This window comes from Apostichopus japonicus, chromosome 12 (assembly GCF_037975245.1).
Source record: "Apostichopus japonicus isolate 1M-3 chromosome 12, ASM3797524v1, whole genome shotgun sequence".
Taxonomy (NCBI): Eukaryota; Metazoa; Echinodermata; class Holothuroidea; order Aspidochirotida; family Stichopodidae; genus Apostichopus; species Apostichopus japonicus.
The window spans coordinates 24,522,433-24,543,036 of NC_092572.1; the positions used below are offsets into that span (position 1 = coordinate 24,522,433).

Here is a 20,604-nt window from a genome sequence, read left to right on the forward strand (position 1 = left end):
CTATATGAACCCAACCCTCACCTCTCCCCATCCCACTCACACTGGTTCCTAATCGACCTCTCAAACCATTCAAAATGGAAGCCTCCAATAGCGACATTTTAGTCGTTGAATTCACGTCTTGTACTGTCAGTACTTGTTCACGGAGGAAGACGTTTGCCTATACGCTTTAATCCAACGGAAGGCGGGTATCTGTTGTCAACGTCATTGTTGTCAATACGCAGCTGTTTGAATGTGTATAACCACTTTTTTCCACTGATTATTGACGACAACAACAGGCCGAAGAGACTGGGGGAGGAGAATGGAACAGTCCGTTGAATTGAAAAATTGCGCATCGCCCATCAGTGTTCGTTTAACTATAGGCGTATCGTGGTAAACCAAATGCTCGCCTTGATCGATCGACTTCCAAATAGTGCAAGGCCCTTTGTCATAATTGTAACGAAGATCTACCGATGTTAAACAGTGCCGCCACTTTCGATGATCGCGGTCATGCCCGAGGCATTCCTCGTGTTTTAATTGAACAGACAAATTAAACGTTCAATATAATTATGTATAAATTAATTTCGGGGAATTGTGGATAAGCGTTGAACAATTGTGGATAAGCGTCGGTCGTGTCAATTTGTGAGAAAATTGACGCAACTTCTTCCAATTACTTTATATTGGTGGATTCAACTTAAATGTAGCAGTGCCATCTGGAAGTTATCAGGACCTATACATTAACGGTTTCCTCCCCCAGCCCCCGCCCCAACCCATGCCACCCCGCAATATATACTGTAGTTGACCTGCTTAAAAGTCAAATTGTTATCCTTGTACATCAAAAAAAGGAAACGTCCATTTTGTACTCTGAGGTATACTTTCACGGATCAGTATACCGATTTACCTGAAGTATGTACACAAAAAAGTAGGTTTGGGATATTTTAATGCTTCGAGACCTCTAATAATTATGGTTTTTTTTCCTTTCAAATCCAATTCTTGTAATAAACGAATCAAATGATCTATGCATGGAATTGCGTATTTGAAGGATATCGCTATTCGCCCGAGAACAAAGTTATAGAGAGATAGTGATATAACCGATGTCCCCTATAAAAGAACATGATTGTGCTGTTAGCATCGCGAAGCTATCGCGCACCGTACCCATATCCCGACCGACGCAATATACGTCAACAACTTCCAGATATGTACAGGCAAACAATTAACCCTACATAAAAAAGCCGTCTAACAACCCAAAAAATCTTCATAAACAATAACAAAAAGAAACTATCACAAATGATAAAGTTGCGAAATATAAAACCAAAGGGAAGACAAAAGGGAGAGAGATGGGTGGAGATAGGGGAGGGGAGGGGGGGGGATAGAGAAAGACAAGAACACCATTATGCTATTATATCGTACCATATCCCGGCTGACGCAACATAGGCCTACAACTGCTGTATAATGTACAGGCAAACAACCAAACGTAAACACAAACTCAATACAAAACAAAACACAACAGCAAAAATAAATAAATAAATAAAAAAATCAGGCATGATAATATAAGGAAATATAAAACCAAACGGATGACAAATAGAACAAAGAGGAAAGACAAGACCAGACGTCACAATTTTTTGGCGAAAAATGGCACAAAAGAGTGATTATTGAGGTACAACGAGTTTCGGTTATAACATGATTATTACTGAATACTGGGCAAAGTGTCACAACTAATGTCGTTAAACTGTATAATGAATGGACTCGAGTGAAAATTTACGGCTTCATAAAAAAGAAAACCTCAATACAAGCCACACAAAAAAAAAGACTTAAAACTTCTTTTTGTGAAATTTCTCGATTCTTAGAAACAAAAGATTTCCATTAGGCTACTTTTTTTATTCTATACTCTTTTTTAGTACTTGACCTAATGAAATTCACCCAAATATCCCAGCGTGACTTATTATTTTCATCCCATCTGTAACAAAATTGTAAACTTACACCGTTATTGATCGCTGGAGGATGTCACCGATATTCGACGACAAACCTTTCTTCCTGCTCTCTACGGATACAGGAAAGTACAAGAAGGATAGGTTTCTCGTGTACATCCCTGCAGAGCGCGGCGGTAAAAGAGTGACTACGGAGCCTCTTAATGAACATAACCATTTCGCCTCCCGTTATACCAACAATTTTTGTTTATTATTAGCCTAAAAAGAGCCCTATACGTTTGACATTCAAGTGACGCTATGAAATGCAGGAAATCGTAATGAAATCTATTCTAAGAGAGGGAATATAATTGAATGACAAATATGGTTCTGTTAACCACATACTGTTTTCTTCAGACCCGTTTGGTACTTAAAGGAGACTGGAGAACCCCATACCCCATTGGTCCGTTTAAGAACTACATCCGATGAAGAACTTCAAAAATTAGCTTAGGCAAAACAAATCATTCTATTTGGGAAAAATCACAGTTTTAGTGTTCCTTTACATCTTAGACTTGTTCAAGTCTTCCACATTCCGTTAATTTATCCTTGAAATGAGAAACGTCTAGATTATAGAAATGCTTGCTTACGTCATCAATTTGTAGAATTGTTGTTTTCATTAGTGGATAAATGTTTTAATAATTATCACAAAGAAAGCAAATCTATTCAAATATTGTCATGATGGCATTGTTCACTATGATGTTGCCAGATTCCGTAACAAAATATCACAATCATTTAAAAATTAAAATAAAAAGTCATATCTGCTTTGAGGTTGTGGCTTAATTCACAGATAGAGATCATTTCCCACCATTTTGTTTTTACAGCGGTCAACGTCAGCTACCCATTATAACCGTTTAACTTACTTGTGTTCTTTTTTTTTCACTTATAAAGATTTGGTGACTAACCTAAATTTCCCATATTCGAATCTTTATTTGAATTTTGGCTGCCAAAATGGTTTAAATATTATGACGTCACACGAACAGAAGACGGTTACGAGGAATAACAATTTCGACTTTCACAGAGTACACAACAGACATGTAGCGAGTCCGACTGGAATACTACTCTAGAAGAGTTGCCTCTGTACCCCGTACTCGCCTCACACACACACACACTTGTATTCGAGACACTGGTACCGGAACTCGGGGACATTGGGGGGGGGGGGGGTCCATACATATAGGATTTTGGTATATTTGCAATATTAAGTACTGATGCTCCGGTCGTGTACTCGTAATGGTACTCATACCAAGTACAGAAACATCTACGGGTACTCGGTGCACTCATGTAGTTATACTCGTGTACTAAAAACATGGTTTTAAAACATGCATTCCCACCGTAAGTAACTAAAAGTCCATGACTATTTAAATCAGTGAACTGATGAACGCGTTCGTGCAGATGGTACCTAGAGGATACCGTAGCTATTCGCAGGTGCCATGTTAACTCTTTGGGGTATTGTCAAATTTGACAACTTTCTGAGGACGTCTCGATATCTAACCCATTATGATTATCGCTATTAAGAGTCATTATAAAGCATATAAGGAAGGAGTTATTACTCATGCCTGGGGCATAACCACGAGCACTTAGTGTAGCATAAATGCGATACAATGTCATATATATATATATACCTACAACTATAACCGTAACAGTAACGGATTGAAGTCAGGCAGGGATGAATTAAATTATGATCTTATGTTTCTTCATTTGTATTATGCTTCGGTTTTCTTTTTGTCAGTGTATATTATATTGTGTTTATGTTTACTGTATGTTCTAGATTTGGAAAAGGAATTAGGGAAGAGGGGGAAAAATGTCGTGTATACTATTTGATTGAACAAGGTTTAAAAAAATACAAAAGAAATGAAATAAATAAATAAAAAATAAATAAATAAATACATAAAAATAAACAAAGATGATAACCAAACGAGCACAATACAAGAACAACATAAACAACATGTCAACGATTTACATATGTTGAGATGTAAGAAGAATAACAACAACAAATACCATCACTGATTGTAATTTTGGCAACTTTATTTTAGACGAAATGGATTTGTTGTTGTTTTCGGTTCTTGTTCTTGTTGTTACTTGTGATTCAGTGAGTAAACAAACTCTTTGGAACTGATGAGAATTTTGCTATTGGAATACGTACCCTCACACTCCATACCTCCCCTAATTTACAAAGGAACCATAATAACACCCATCCGAGCTCATGTTTCTTGGAAGTTATGCCATAAACGTCTGCATCCCTTCTTCGTGGTACACAAGGACAATATTAGAAGTACAGAGTACCTGCCTTCCTCATCTCTCCCCACCCCTCCCCATCCCTCCCCAGTCCCTCCCCAACCCTCTCCACCACCCCTCCTCACCACCCCTTCCCATTTATAACTCCAGCGACTCGTTAAATGACTACCTTCTTAACACTTCTTAACTTTACCGCAGACTGTGTTTTTCTTTCGAACCTCCAAGCATTACTGAATCTCGCCTCCATGCTGGTGTTATGATAAACCTCCTTGTTATATAGGTACCCCTACAAAGTACCATTGAAAAAGCTATTCAGGTATTTGAATGGGGTAAACATTGGGGCTCGATATGCGTGTAAATGCTACAGCTGTATTTGTAAACGTCTGGAGACATTTTGATCATTGACAATTTGTTAAGTTGAATTGTACAGAGAGCATAGCATGCGTTTTGTTCGGTGAGTCGAAGCCAGAACAAGTTTTAAAAAAAAGGTGTTTTGACATTTTGGCAGTTAATTGAATGAGAGATGTCAATTAAGTGTCATTTGGGGCTGGAATATTTTTTAAATGTAATGAAATATATTGTTTAGTTAATAATTTCTCAATAAGAAATTCATTTGGTAAAGTAGAAACATATTAAACAAAAGACTAAAACAATAGAAAAAATAACAACACGAACAAAGAAACACACACAAAAGAAAACAAGAAAACACACAGATATGTGGAGATTCTTGACTTCAACTCACTAAATTTGATCTTATATTGAAGCAAATTCGAAAGAAAATTGCTTAAATCACCGGGAATTGTAAAGATCACTATAAATGCTATAACAATGACTGTTACTTTAATAATAATCATAATACATTTCTTTATTAATCAAGTTGCGTATTCTTGCTAAGTGAAGAAAAAACACATACCGATCAACAATAACAATTGTATGAAGCCTTCAGTTTATAAACCAAACGTGATGTTATGGGAATAATCAGATTTTGTGTTACATACACTGGTACGATATTAATGTAGAAAAAGTTATTAAATTGTATTGCATATTATTGTATTAAAATAATGAGACTGTAATTTATCAAATTGGAAAGATTTAATCAATTTCGTTTGAACGAAATTGACGACTCAGTTATGAAGGGAAGTATTGAATACACACACACACACACACACACATATATATATATATATATATATATATATATATATATATATATATATATATATATATATATATATATATATAGGACGTACCATTTGTAAGGAATTTAACGCCCTGTCGCCTGCCATACGCCCCTCGTAACATCCTTGTATATGCGCGCGTGCCCACAACAATAGTACGCGGCCACTACCACAGAAATGAACATCGCCTTTCGACGTTTGGCCACGTGCAGACCTGACCACAAAACACACAAGTTCGCGTGCCTTAGGCTATAGTTAAGTGAAATTCATATAATAATTTGGTTCATTTCTTTTGTAGACAATGGCTATCGGAGGGTAGGTGTCTTTACAAGTTATCCGAGCACGTGGCATTTAGCTAATGAACCGTTAGCAATGAAAATTAAATATCAAACGAGAGCTGGAGTGAGATAAAAGATACAGAGGAAAAATATAGACTATAGTATACTGGTATGATTGAGACGTGCGTATACTCAAAGAGGTATGTACAATTGGCTTACCGTTGACAATGGTTAAACATATATGACACTATCCGAGAAGCATACCTTTGACTCTTATAGTCAAATTGGTGACTTTTCCTTTATTTAAATTTTACCATCCGTGAATTACTAGGTGAGGCTTGAATAAATATATCCGACAATATTGAACCCCTATGATAAATAAGCAAATAAAAAAATAACCACGAGAAAGGAGTAACAATAGGGGGACAAATATGGATAGGCCTATATATTTGTTGAGAAACCGAACAGAATAAAAACAGAATGCACACAACAGGTGTATCATGATGTCATTATGCACAGATGAAAGTACAAAATGAAACATTGTTCTGGGTTGGGGACGAGAGACATTGGTTACTATATGGGGGTTAGGCCAACAACTCCGGGGTTACATGCGTGGATAAGAAGAAAGGGTAAACGGGTCACGTTGCTAAATGGCAAATATTTGGTAGTGTTGTGTTCTCTTAAAATATAAATAAAGGACTGAAAGCGGCAGGTGTGTCAAACAAACCTATTAACCCATCTGTAGTTTCTATTAAGTTTGGTAACTAGTCTATATACCACTAGGCTATATATATATATATATATATATATATATATATATATATATATATATATATATATATATATATATATATATATCATAGTAGTAGCCTATATGCCACTATATGAAAGTGTTCGTGTTTGGAAAATGGTTTCCACGCCAACGCCAACTGTTAAAAGACGACTTTAAAAACAAGAGTAAAATTCTCAGAAAAGTCACTTTGGAAAAGGGAAATACATGTACCATGATTGGAAAATCTGAGTTGGAAGGGGGCAGGAGGGGGGGGGGGGTTGGGTCAGCAGCAATTTAAGGACTGGCAAATTTGTGTGTGTCCTGTGCACATGGTGCCGTATAGCACGATTCGAATGGAAGGGCGGGTGGCCCGGGGAGGGGGTAATGGAGGGGAGGCGGAGCACAGTAGCCTGTAGATTCTACTACATGTACAGTTAAAACAATTATACAACAACGAATTTAATGTACAAAATAAAATAGGCGAAAACGTCCTTTGCCGGGAACAAATTTCCAAAAATACCTGAAGAACTTTTTGCTCTCCGATATCGCAATATTCAGTAATTGACACTTAGGCGCGCTCCCTTGATCATCTCCTGCGCTCGTAAAGCCGTGAGCTTAAGTAAGACACTCGCCTTATGTACATCCATTCCAAAACAATAGGCCTATGTCTTCTTTTCGAAACAGAAAAATTAGATCGCTACTCTTGGTAGTAATTGCAATGTATGTTTGAGTTCTGGCTCAGTACAAATGTGACCAATCAAGCTACTGAGGTTGCAAATAGCGACTGCAGTTATAAATATACTCTATACTAAAAATAGATGGTTAAAAAGCGTTGGTTAAAAATCCAAATAAGGGTTAACGAAACAGATCCTCGATGGTATTGCCCAGCTGTTGGTTAAAAACCCGTATCAAATTTCGCGCCAACAGGTATATTTCGTTACACTTGTGGCTCAGTCTGGCGGCTTCCTACGTACAACAATCTCAAGCTGGCGAAACTATCAGATACAACTAAGAAATCGTCTAACCATGGCAGATGACTAAGTAAAATTCTTGCTAGATCAATGGGGTATGACTAACCTTACGCCATTGTTTAAAGGTAAAGTTGAAGTAACGGGATTATGTCGATTTTGTCATTTTGGTGATACGGTTATATGCGTGATAGTGAAAATACAACCTACCGTTATAGGCCTACCGTTATAAGCCTTACCAGGCATGAGCTTTTTTCCGCGAATTCGCGGAATATCCGTGATTTCTTTTCTACCTCGGGGACAAAACTATCATCCTAACACACTGTAGCATACGCAAACTGGAGCCTATACCGCAATTTTTGCAAAGTTCCGTGATTTTTGTAGTTTACGCCAGGCTCATTCCTGCATGCGTTGTTAGGCTAGGTTAGGCCAGATGCATGTATACACACAACCGGCTATAAGATAGTATATGCTAGGGTATCCAAAAGCCATCCTGCATCTGGATGGCTTGAGGACCACTAGAGATACATACGAAAGAAACATAAGAGATTTGCGAGTGGCTCTTCGACTCAGCATCAGACCACACCAGGACTTAGATTCTTCAGCTGGTAGGTACCATCAGATCTAATGCATTCCGCCTAATGGGATACAAAATCTTGCCCTCACGGCATCACTATAAGATTGTTATCACCAGTTTATATGGCATGCAATTTACCTAATATTCTAACACATTGGATTATTATATTTGTTACAATATAGAGCTTTCTATACCATTATGATGTATGTTAGATGCAACCAAGGGCGGCGGAACCGGGGGGCACAGGGGGCACGTGTCCCCCCCCCCCCCACTTTTCCTCAGGTTAAAAATGTGCCCTTTTTCTACATAGGAATTGAGATGTCTCAAGTTAGCAAGAGGCCAGGGACCAGAATGAACACTCGGGAAGGGCCGTTTCCGGCCATCTGAGGGGTTTGTAAAACCAAAATATTTTTTTGTACGCTCCGCGCCAACTGATGGTGGCGCTCCGCTCAGATAGTCGTGCATAAAACTTTGCAAATCCTGGCTACGCCCCTGACATTGAATGAATTTCTGTGGGTCAATCTCAAAGCTAATTTGGAATGGAAAAAATTTGTTTAGATATTAACAAGGAATAAACTCTAATTCGGAAGATTCCTATATTAGCAACTAGCATGATTTCACCTCATTTTGTCTCAAAAGAAAACTTGTTCCTTGTTTCCCAATTTGCACATTGGATATTGCAGTGCTAGTATGCATATTTTCCTTAAGGGGGGGGGGGGGGCGTTGATGGAGTGATGTGTATACGCAAATAAGATAATACAATAAGAGTTATAAAGGGTACTAAATATAAGGCTGCATCAGTCCAATCGAATTGCTGCAAAGTGCCCTTTGATGTCGGTGCCCCCCCCCCCCCCCAGATTAAAAGTGCTTCCACCGCCCTTGGATGCAACCACATGTAAGGTGGTGTTCTTATTCTAAGATTATACACCCTATAGGTAGGGGTTTTGAAGCACTGATGAGAAGTTAATATTTCCATATATAGGCACAGCGAATCAGGAAATCGGTGTAAATCTCAATAAACTAAACTGCCCATTGCGAGGACTCATTAGGTACGATTTTCTGAAGTTTACAACATTCAAATAGGGACAACATTTACAGTTTTCATTGGAGATTTCATTGCCGTATCATATCTTCGTCGCTTGAAAGAGGAATATATAGTTTATATAGATGTCAACTGGTTAATATTCAAGCATGCAGCATGTTAAAAAACACAAGTAGAGAACGTTGGAATTGCATGCTTTAGATTTTCTGACAAATGTGACCGGTGTTGTTATGTTTGATTTTGTTTCTCTTCAGCAGGAATGAAGGGTAACTGGCAAGCTGTTTGTATGTTCAATTTTGGCAACAAAGGGGATTTAACCACAACTATATTCTACCTAAAGCTGTCAGAAACCTCTTTTGACCAGTGTGAATTTGTTTTTTAATAGCTTGCATATGGTAGTAACATAATTTCCATTCACAATAACATCCAATTGTGTATACACAATGTTGCCCCAAGATAACTGAATATATTATCTCCAACCCAAGATAAGGTATAATTCCTACATAAAACATCATCACTACCTTTTTTTGTATCCTATCTAAACAGCACTAGTTTTATTCATGTTAAATTTTCAAACCAGCTGTTTGTATGTTAGTTCACTCATTGCTAACCAAGATTAATGCAGACAATAAAAAACATCGTTAATAATTGTTGTGTTCGTAAAATTATATAAACCTGTGCATGGCTTATAAGTGAAAACAAGATTTATTTTTGTTGTTTATATACTCATGTTGTAAGATGTTGATATTTGTGTTTAAATTCATATGTTAATCAAACATGATTCATGTAGCATGATTAATGTAAGTGTGGAGTATTTCCTCGCCATGAGAGGATGCCTGCTTGTTGAAAAGGAGTATACTATAATATGTACACTTATTTTAAAAATGTGTGCACGCCCATTTTATTAACACCTTCATTGATCATTATCATCATAGAAAGATACTGCGGCTATGTTATTTACAAGCAGTCTCTAACCGTGGTTAATATTAACACCTGTGGATTAAATTGAAACTTGTGCCTAAGCAGGAACCCCTTACACTACTCTCAATAGATTAGATGATGTATATTTAACTTGGTTTCTTTCAAATTATCTGGTAATAGGAAATATTTATGAGATTATATGGTTATCATCCAAGTAATGGAAATATTATTCAATTATGCAAATTTAAAGAAATTTCGAACACAAATCATGATTGGATGAGTCACCAATTGGTTTTGCATGTTTCTTGCTGATTTTTTTGTAAAAGAAAAGAAACATATGGTTTTCAGGTTATTTTTTAGTTATTCCGAAGGACGATAACTTAAAAGCATTATTACTTTGGTTGTGCCAAGCAAATAATGAAAATATTTAATCAGTGATTTACTTTGAAATAAGTCACTGCATACAATGAGTTACAAGTTTGAAGATTACATACAGTGGTGTTTTGGGAAACAAGTTTCTATACATACAAATATCTTTTTCATATATATTTTTTGGTTCCCATCTGGGTTGATTGAGTATTAATTCTATAAAAGTATACGTTAAATAGACGTCTCATACAAAATGTTACAATTTTTATATTTCTGCCATGTTATCCAATATATGTTCAGTTATCAGACAAGATATAAATCATGTTTTCAGCATCGTTTGCCTATTAATAAGCAGTCTTTACACATTAATTGTTTAAACGATGAAGAAGAAGATTTTTCAATTTGTGTCATCTTCTTGTCCTTATACACACTTTATATTTTGTGGCAATACTTGTATGCCCCTTCAAGGTTTGAAGCTTTTTAACCAACCAACCATTTGGTATAACCAAACACCCAACTATCGGGTTAAGCGGATATTGTTTTTTGGCCACTATTGACCAGTTTATTAACCAGCTGTCGGGCAAAATGCCGGTTGGGTAAATGTTCACCCAAATTCTGGTTAAAATTTGTAACCAACTGAGTTGGGCAAGTTTTTGTTTCTCTATTACAGTGTATGGTGGTATACGGAACCAGCGTTGGGTAAAAATAATGCCAAGATTGGGTACCCAAGTGTTCAGAGTGAACATATATTCAACAGCGGTAGACGTATATATGCTAGGGGACTTTGTCTTTATGATACAAGTTTTGGCATATTTTCTCCATGTTGTACACAATGTGGGGCTGTACATTTGAGACATTAATGAACGCTTTTTGTTTTACTTTTAAGTTGCCATCATTTGACGACTTATCCTTCTTATAAATCAAGGAAAATGAAAGACAAAAAAAGCACAATTTGTTTTTACTTCAAAATTCGTCTTCAAATTCGTAATATTTTGTTGTCCTAAATTTATATTTCTTATTTCATTGATTTTATCACTTCTCTCCATGAGCTGCGAACTTAAACAAGGAGTCCTGTGTGCAAACCAGTCGCGTCATTTAAATTCCCCCCCCCCCCCAAAAAAAAAAAATCCCCCTGATATATTTCTAGTTAGAGAAATTTCTTTGTCTCAATTTATCTCAATTTTGAACATGTTTTTAATAAAACACATACAAAATGAGATTCTATATCTTTTGTCTCTGGTTGAACTTAGCTCTACGCCAACTTGGCAAAGTGGCAAAAGCGGTAACCGACAATTTGAAAATAGGAGAAACTCCCTCACTATAACGTCGTGGTTTTCAATAGATAGTTATGCATATTCATTTATTCATCTTACGCATGCGCAGTTCACTTGTCACTCACCTACCACCTTAGCTTGAGAAAAACTTAATGAGCACGAGCCACGGCGCTATTGTAAACTGGGTTGGACGTTCCACCGTAGTTTTGTTGTTTGTAGTGCGGAAAAGGCCACAGTGTGTTAACCATAAAGAAGGGAGAGGTATTCTTTTACTTCTTCTGCGTCTTGGGCGTGTGTTTGTGTGTATGTGTGTTGGCTTTCGATTTCATTGCGAGGAAAAGCAACGAACTGACGCATATACTTAATTAACGTTGCTCGTTTAAATTGTCCAATTAATCTTGTTTCTGAGTATAATAAGAAGGACAAAAGTTTATCAAACGCTCACGTGTTCCATCTTATTAATTGGATATTTTTGTTTCAACTTTTTTTTTTGGATTTCTTTATCAGAAAGACACTGAACGGAATTTGTTAAGACCAGATATGCTTGGGGAAGATTTTTACTCGCAAGAAGAAAAAAAAAAAGTTTAGCGAAATAAACATACCGCATGCAACTAATTCAAAGCAAGTGGCTTAAATCGCATCTTTTTGCTTTTTTTTAACATCAAATTTTGGTGATTGTGATTTTTTGGTAAAAGGAAACCAATATCTTTTCTTTTCTTTTTAAGAACATTTAATAAGAATTTGAATCATAAAGATGAAGATATATACCTAGGCTAACACGATACGTTGCCTATAGGAAAAAAAATATCTGGACAAAGTATAAAAATAATAAATAAAATCAAGGTCCTTAATTCGACCAAAGGAAAAGTAACAATTTTCGATGGAATTTGAGAAATAAATTTTCGTTCTGGATCCCAATGATATATATATTTTTCCGTTTCGCGGAATGTTTACGGGAAAAAAAACTTGGATATTAAAGCTCAGGAATTTGCAAAAGATGGTGCCGTTCTTATATGGGATCTTATGGCTATTATCAGGTTAGTAATTGCGCTTTTTCTTACTATTTTATTGTAAATATAAATTTTAGTAAAACTTGTTCATTTTTCGTGATATCGTTATCTTTCTCTGATAAGTATTAGCTATAGGCTCCGTTGAAGGTCATGCGTTGTACTGTGTGTTATCTTTACATGATTTTACTATAGTAATGCTACACACTAAAACATTCCCTGACTATTCTCCTATTTGTAATGGTAAGGGATGGACAGTCAGTTTATTGCGCACTTGCGTTTGAGCAACTTTAAAGGGGGGGGGGGGGGCGGTGGTGTGGTTTAATTTGCATGTTCAAATAAATCTTAAAAGGGAAGTTTTCAATAATAGCAAAAGTATATTACAAGAATGTTCAGAGCATTACAGGCAAGAAAGAAAAAAGTATTCTTACAAAGAAGCCCACAGATGCCACTTTACGCATGTATTGACAATTTTGTGTCGTTTTTATTTTATTTTTAGCCTCCCACTAGTCGTTCTCTATAGCTAGTGTCTTAAATTATGGAATCTATCAATACCTGACAAACAGCACTCGAATCGGTTTCCTTTAATTAATTTGATGGTGAGAACGTCAGAGCTTAGTTAAATCGTTAACGTTAACTGAAACATATATAAGCCAATTTAGAAGGATTACACGACAGCTCTTTTTAAAGGGATAGTGTATCTTTTTGGGCATTTCTTAAAGTCAACGGTATCCCCCACTCCCTCCCCTCCCCCTCCTCCCCCCCTCCCCCCTCCTCCCCTCTCAATATGCTAGAAAATCAAAAATGGTCACAACTGCTCAGAGTTCAACAAACACGTTATTGTCACCCTCAAAAGCTATTTTATTATCGAGGCATTTATAAATGTCTATTTTAAATCCTCCTCTCTACATAATATCTGGAGATAATATGGATGATCAAAGCCTTTAGGAAAGTACTTTTTGGAGAACTTTTAGCAATTTTCAGCTAAAATTGCTCAATTTTGGGGCCACTTCTGATAACCTTTAAAGTAGATCTGACTTTCCGTGGTCTATAAGTTAGCCATTTCTTGTGGTCAAAAGTGGTCAGTCTTAGGAGCGTTTTCTGATTGGGTTACTTTAGTCGTTTTGGCTTTTGATAAGAAAAACAAGTATTAAGAAGAGTATCATCCTTAAATCCTCTATCCCCTGCGCTTCTTCCACAGCCCCCTCCCCAGCTCCATCCCCAGCTCCCTCCATCAGCCTCATCCCTCCCCAGCCACTCCCCAACCCCAGCCCCCTTACCCATCCCTGGATCGTATGTTCCTGTAAAGATGCTAAGCATATTTAAATTCTTTAACCAAAACTTGACGTGAACACTAGGCTGATGTAAGATTGAAAATTTTGAAATACAAATAGCTAAAAAACTGATTCAAAATTGAAATAAAAAAAAAGGGATTCGTAGAAACAATTTAAATAAGGATTCCATTACAATTGTATATATAATTTAAGCAATATTGAAAAAAAAAATTAGTGTGGAAGTTTGAAAAATATGTTATAATCATAATTTGTAATTAAATTACAAAGTGACGTCACCATGACGTGAAATATCGTACAGCAGTTTCCCACTACGTAATAAGAGTATGTTGAGGTCGGAAAATTGGGACAAATATGCAGACCTTGGCCTAATTGAGGTAAAAATAGGAAACCCATCCGTGGTTGGATCATATATGTTATATAGTGTCGAAGACACACGCGCAGTAGTGTGACAAGCACGGTTAAGGTGTAACAGTTCATTGCACAAATTTAGACGATTTTGGAGATCAACAACTTAAACGGTTGATGGGAACTAAATATAACTAATGAGTCAGTGCTGGTACTCATTCCATATATATAAGACTTTCTTTTACTTGTATTCACCCTCATGAGTTTTGTACCCCGTATGATGCGCGTACTCATACCGGATGCATTGTTTGGAGATTTTAGTATATATATATATATATATATAGTACAGGATTAACCAGGCTACTGGTTCTCGCGCGATCTCGTATAATGTGACGTCAGGCTGGTAAAGGGAATTGTGCTTGTTCTTGTCCTCGTGCTACTGTTGTTGTACTCGCATTACACAACTGCCTATTACCGGTATCCTTCTAGCAGATCGGCTAACCGGGTTTTAGCCAGTGAAAATAGGTCACATTTAATCAACCATAACTCGAGTTAGGAATTAGATATTATAATAATATATATATTATTATAATACATATATAAATATATATATTACTCTGGATCATATATATATATATATATATATATATATATATATATATATATATATATATATATATATATATATATATATATATATATATATATATATATATATATATAGAAGGAAAAGGAGAAAAAATACGTAAAGACTTACATCAAGACAATTTACGAGATTAAATTGGACGTTAACGACTTAGGCATATGTAATAAGCATAGAGTGACGTCATAATAACTGGTAAAAACGGAATGATTAATTTGAAACCGTATGCTTAAGTAAGAGATCATTTTCAGCTCGACATTCACCATTGCATGCGACAGAATGTTTTAATTTGAATTTGTGCCTGTATATATACTGTAGTATACGTATAGACTGGTCTATATGCTTACATTGCATATAGCCTATGTATGCACAGGGAGGAGGGTGTGTGTGTGGAGGAGGGGGGGGGATACCCAATAAAAGTCACTGAACTGATGACATTTGTAATAAAAAACTACATCTTTTATGCAAAAATACGAAATTGGTATGTTTTCTCAAAATAATATAAAAACAAAAGTCAACAGTGGAACTTTCTTTGAAGAGCCCACGGCCATTTAAAAAAAAAAAATCTGATACGTGATAAGTGAATGTTTCCCGGAAAACTGAGTGACAAGTAAATAAATGATAAATCTATCATGCATTACCAAGGCAAAAGTCACCGTATTTAAATTTACTGTTTAAATTTAAAGATCTTGAGACACCTTACCAGTATCTTTACTCAACGTATTAACACTGACATATAAACCCATAGTAATGTGTGGCGGTTCATGATGTGTTGAACAGTGCACGGTATACCATGTGCAGCGTGTACTGGGTGTATGCGTGTTGTTATATGGTAAGGTAAGGTATACATCCGGAGGTCCCAATATAGCTTTTTAGTTTAGATGGTGTATGTTTATAATTAAATTATTTTTTACCGTGAAACTTTTCCATTTATCAACGTAGTTAAATATGGTGTTGCCAGAAGCAATATCAAACAAAATTAAGTGACAATTAAGGAAGTCATATAAACATTTACGTACATATTAGAACAATTACCTGAAACATATTTATATCTTAAACTAAATTCCCTGTGCAAATTAATTTACGCACAATTAAAAAAAAAAAAAAAGACTTTCCCGCCAAATTAGCATTTCTGTTCACGCGCCAATGCACACTACCTTGAGAATGTACAATATACATTGTAGATACTCAAGTTAAAGCTTTGATGGTACATAAGTGCATACCCTATAATGGTGATCTCAATGACAGAGAGATTGTTTATGTGGGCATGTGGGCATACTCTTAAAAGAGCCCTTGAGAGCATGCTTAAGTTCTGACATCCTCAGCTCCCAGTGTGGTTGACGTCGATACCGCAAACTCACAATTAACTAATCACTATCTTTCCTTTACCAAACTTGACTCACTCGTGAGTCTTTGGTTAACTTGATATAAACTAAGATAAATAAATGTATAAATAAATTTAAAAAAACAGAAGGCGAAATAAATAAAAAAAATAGCGTGGGCAATCATCCATACATTGTAATAGATGAAGCACAATATAGCAATAAAGATCATTGATATATGTGGATGGATATAATGTCTGTGTGCTTGTCAGATGGGGGGCAGGAGAGATGGAAGTGGGGGGGGTCACCAGTGGGAAATACTGACTGGCGGGAACAGTAAGCTTAAAAGGCTAAAACAGAGGAAGAGAGGGGAAACATTTTGATTTTCTAGAATTCCCCAAATGAACCAATTAATATTAAGCATTAAACCGTGACTGATTTGACACGATTCTTCTTCAAATATGATTTTTGCGGCTAAATATGAAATTTGGAAATTTGATCGTATTTGTTGTTTTTTTCTTCAAAAAGGATTGTTTCACTTTTAAACTAGATTAGTTATCCGGTATGTATGAGAGTAAAGTGGGAAACACATGGTGCAACGAGTCCTTCAGAAAGGACAATATACAATCTCTCTATCTATATATATATATATATAGGGTCTTATATTTCAACGTTCGTCACCGCTGCCCCGATGTACAAGCATGTTATACCAGCTAACTACAAGCATGTGCATTTGAGCTAAACTATTGAGCCATCGATGTTCTTCCCACCCTACTAATCCCGAAACGTCTTATATAGGCCTATATACTTACTAATACCTTCAAGTTTGCAAACTTTTCTTTCAGAGTTTAAAGAATGCGGTAATCGATTGTATTATGTGTTGGGTTAAATAGATCGATACTTTACGAGGTTCACTCAAAAGCAGTTGACATATCTCTGGTCGGGGAGGAATAGATGTCTGGTGTATTAAACCACAATAGAATTGTCTTTCTGTGGTTGAATGGATTCGAATTAAGCCCACAAACACTCGTAGCTAAATGTCCTAACCACTTTCAAATTGCTGGTAAGAGACACTCTTTAGACCTCCGTGAGTTGGCCTACACCAAGACTATAAACGGAGATAACGCTAATAAGACTATGAGGCGTCTTGTGATTGTTATATGTACGTGGGTGTTGTTGTTTTCACTGGCTTATGTAACCGCTCTTTTCTCTCAAAGATACCCAACAGTTTGCTATGGCAATAGATAGGGTTGTTTGTCATATATGGACGTACTCATGGACGTTTTAACCTCTTTCAGCATAGCTTAACGTGTAGCATAGCATATCATAAAGTAATGTAGCATAACATACTGCAGCATAACAAAACATTAACACACCATAACATATCATGACATAACATAATGTAGCATAACATACTGCAGCATAACAAAACATAACACAACATAACATAATAAACTATAACATAACATAATGTAGCATAACATATTGCAGCATAACAAAACATAACACACCATACCAGATCATGACAATATAATATAATATAATGTAGCATAACATATCATAACAAGTCACAGTATAGCATAGCCTACAAGAGCGTAGTATAACATAATAAACTATGGCATCATAGCATCACATTATAGCACTACCCAACATTGCATTGGGTATAGCAAATAACATAACGAAACACAACGTAACATGACAGACTATTGCATAACAAGGTTAACGGCAGTATTTAAAATGCACAGTTATGAACACGTCCTCATAGGCTTTCCCGTTATTGCCCTCTTTGGTAAGGGATGAACACGTATACTAGGTATATAGCTATTCCATTTCCCTATTATTTACTACTTGAAGGTAAGCCTCGGGGGTTGCTAGGACGGGGGAGGGGTGGGGGAGGAGGAAGCTTCCAAGATAAATAACCCTTTTTCTTGTTACTTTCAATAGTACATATAGTTGAGTTCATCTCTAATTGCTCACAGGACATTTTAAATTTGTCATTGACATTAACGGCAAGAGTAAATTGGTAAGAGGTCCTTTTTATTCCTGGACCGAATTTTTCATTTTTGTGCCTTCCAACTTTGGTTCTACGATCTATTTATCTGACGTTGAGCCCCCCCCCTCCCCCTCGTCCATCCCCACTATCAATGGATTAATATTACGCTTGTGATATCGCTCAGGTGAGGAACACCCCTTTGATATAGCACTCTTTTGTCAATGTATAAAAGACAGCAACATTGTATTGAGTGGTGGTAAATATTTGAATCTCTCAATCGTTATAACGGTGCAATCCATTAGCTAATTAAAACTATAAGGCTTATACTCCAGAGGTATAAAATTATGTTAGAAGCTGAACATCTTGAAAAAACAAAACCAGAATAGTTACAGAAAAAGTAATACCAGTTAGAAGGGAAAGTTGTCAAGCTTATTAAGCTTGTCAACTTTCACTTCTAACAATCAATTGCCAAAAAAAAAGGAATCCTCTATTAAAAATGTGATTAATATCATAACATATATCTGAATTTGTATGGGAGATTTTTTTTGTGTGTGCAATAGAATCAAAAACCAATTCCGTCTATATTCATATCCATCACTAAAAGAATGAATTTAGGAAGAATTCTAGTCTTTATTTATTGCATACCACAAAAGAAGGAAAAAAATGAAAGCTGGTATTACATACGTTTCTGTAACTATTCTGGGTTTGTTTTTCAAGATGTTCAGCTATTTTGCAATATTTTATATTTGGAGTGCTCCTTTAAGGCTATATAGATGAGACCATCAGCCTTTCATTGCAGGCGTAAAATGTTAATCCAACGTTTTATAATATTCATATTAACTCAATCAAAACATGTTCTTTAAACTTTATATCAACAATTAGAGAGCACCTATTGGTGATACTCAACACCATTTGGCCCAGTTCAATTTGTAACGGACTGTAAGCACGTTATTTGAGGACTTAACATGTCTCATATTTTCTTATCGGTGTCGTGTTGTTACTAAGGAAGTGACGTAATGGTCAGTATATTAGACTGAGTGGTTCAGCCGCTTTCATAGATGAGCCTCAGGTCCTTAAAGGATCATTTCTCTCTCTAAAAAAAAAAATTAATGTCATATTAGTAGAACCAGGACTACAATGACAGTACTCCCAAACGGTCTACAAAAAATATTAATTTTGTGCCTTTAAAGTCATTTTATAACAATAATGATTGAAAATAACCTGGCGTATTGTCTCTTGTTCTATGAATGATATTGTGAGTAATAATATACGGCATATAATGTGTTCGTAAAATTTGGCGAACACATGCGACAGATCCTTTAAATGTTAACATACGACGCTAACACATTTCAACAAGCTTTTAAAGTCAACAGTCTTTTCTCTAAACGCGAATTTGCCAAAAAACAGAAAGAGAGAGGGAAAAAATTGTTCAATTATATTTTAGAGATGTTTGTTTTGATAGCTGAAAACAAATACAGAGAGATTAAACTAAAATATTAGACGAAAAAAAGGGGGCCAGTGAACAAGCTAAATTAACGTTTACCTTATCTAGACAAGAATCTTCGTTGCTAGGTCACAGTTAAAAAAAAAAAAAAAAAAAACTCGAAATTACCTCAAATTAAGAACGACACACTCCGTTAACTGCCAAGACACAATTTACAGAAGAGTCGAAGAGCGGGAGAAAGATATATTGAAAGTAAGATAAAAACAAAAATAATAATCGCAAAAGAAATTAACAAAATATTGTGGTTTTTAAGTCGGATTTGAGACGAATTTTGATTTTGAGAAGTGAGAGAAAAGGTGAAAGAAGATGGATAGGTTTTGTGAAAAGATTTCATTAAAAGGCGCGAGTCACACACTAGTGCGTTGTGTTAGGTTTATTTCTTTGTATATGATATGTGATAATTCTACAGGAAAGCGTTCGGAGTGAAAAGGGGGAAGGACGCGGGGGGGGGGGGGGGTTAGGGCGAGATATTTACAACTTTGGATTTACCGCAATTTGTCAAAACCAGACGCAAAACCGTAATATATTAAGCTGATTGTCATAAGGGAGGCTGAACGATTATAGTGAAAAATAAATACGCCGATTCAGAGGAAAAAATATATTTGATTATCAAAAAGGATTACATGGATGGGTTGAGCCCTGAGGTGAGTGGTACCAAGAGTGTTAATGATATCCTGAAAGAGGGTACAAGGAAGGGGGGCGGTGGGAGTTCCCGAAAGTGCGGGCTGTTGGGGGCCAGGGAAGGTGCACGTGTTATAGGAAATTATTTAGTTCGCGAACTATACCACCTTTTTAATTCTGTTGGTAAAATCATGTTGAAAGAAGAAAAGGTTTTTGACTAGAGAATTCATCTAATTTCTATTTTCTAATAATCGCTTTTAACCTTTCATCTTCAATGCTCATATACAGTCCACATTGTACCTAATAGCGGCAACGTTTATAAA

General features: G+C 36.1%; 1 protein-coding gene across 1 annotated transcript in view; it reads left to right on the plus strand.

Annotated features, from left to right (window-relative positions):
• The first annotated feature begins 11,764 nt into the window (after window positions 1-11,764).
• The window catches only part of LOC139977985 (cell adhesion molecule DSCAM-like), a 94,728-nt gene continuing 85,888 nt past the window's right edge, over window positions 11,765-20,604 (plus strand). The window contains exon 1 of the mRNA XM_071987876.1: window positions 11,765-12,588. Within this exon, the coding sequence (XP_071843977.1) occupies window positions 12,498-12,588 (91 nt within the window). The 5' untranslated portion in view covers window positions 11,765-12,497. The remainder of the gene's footprint in view (window positions 12,589-20,604) is intronic.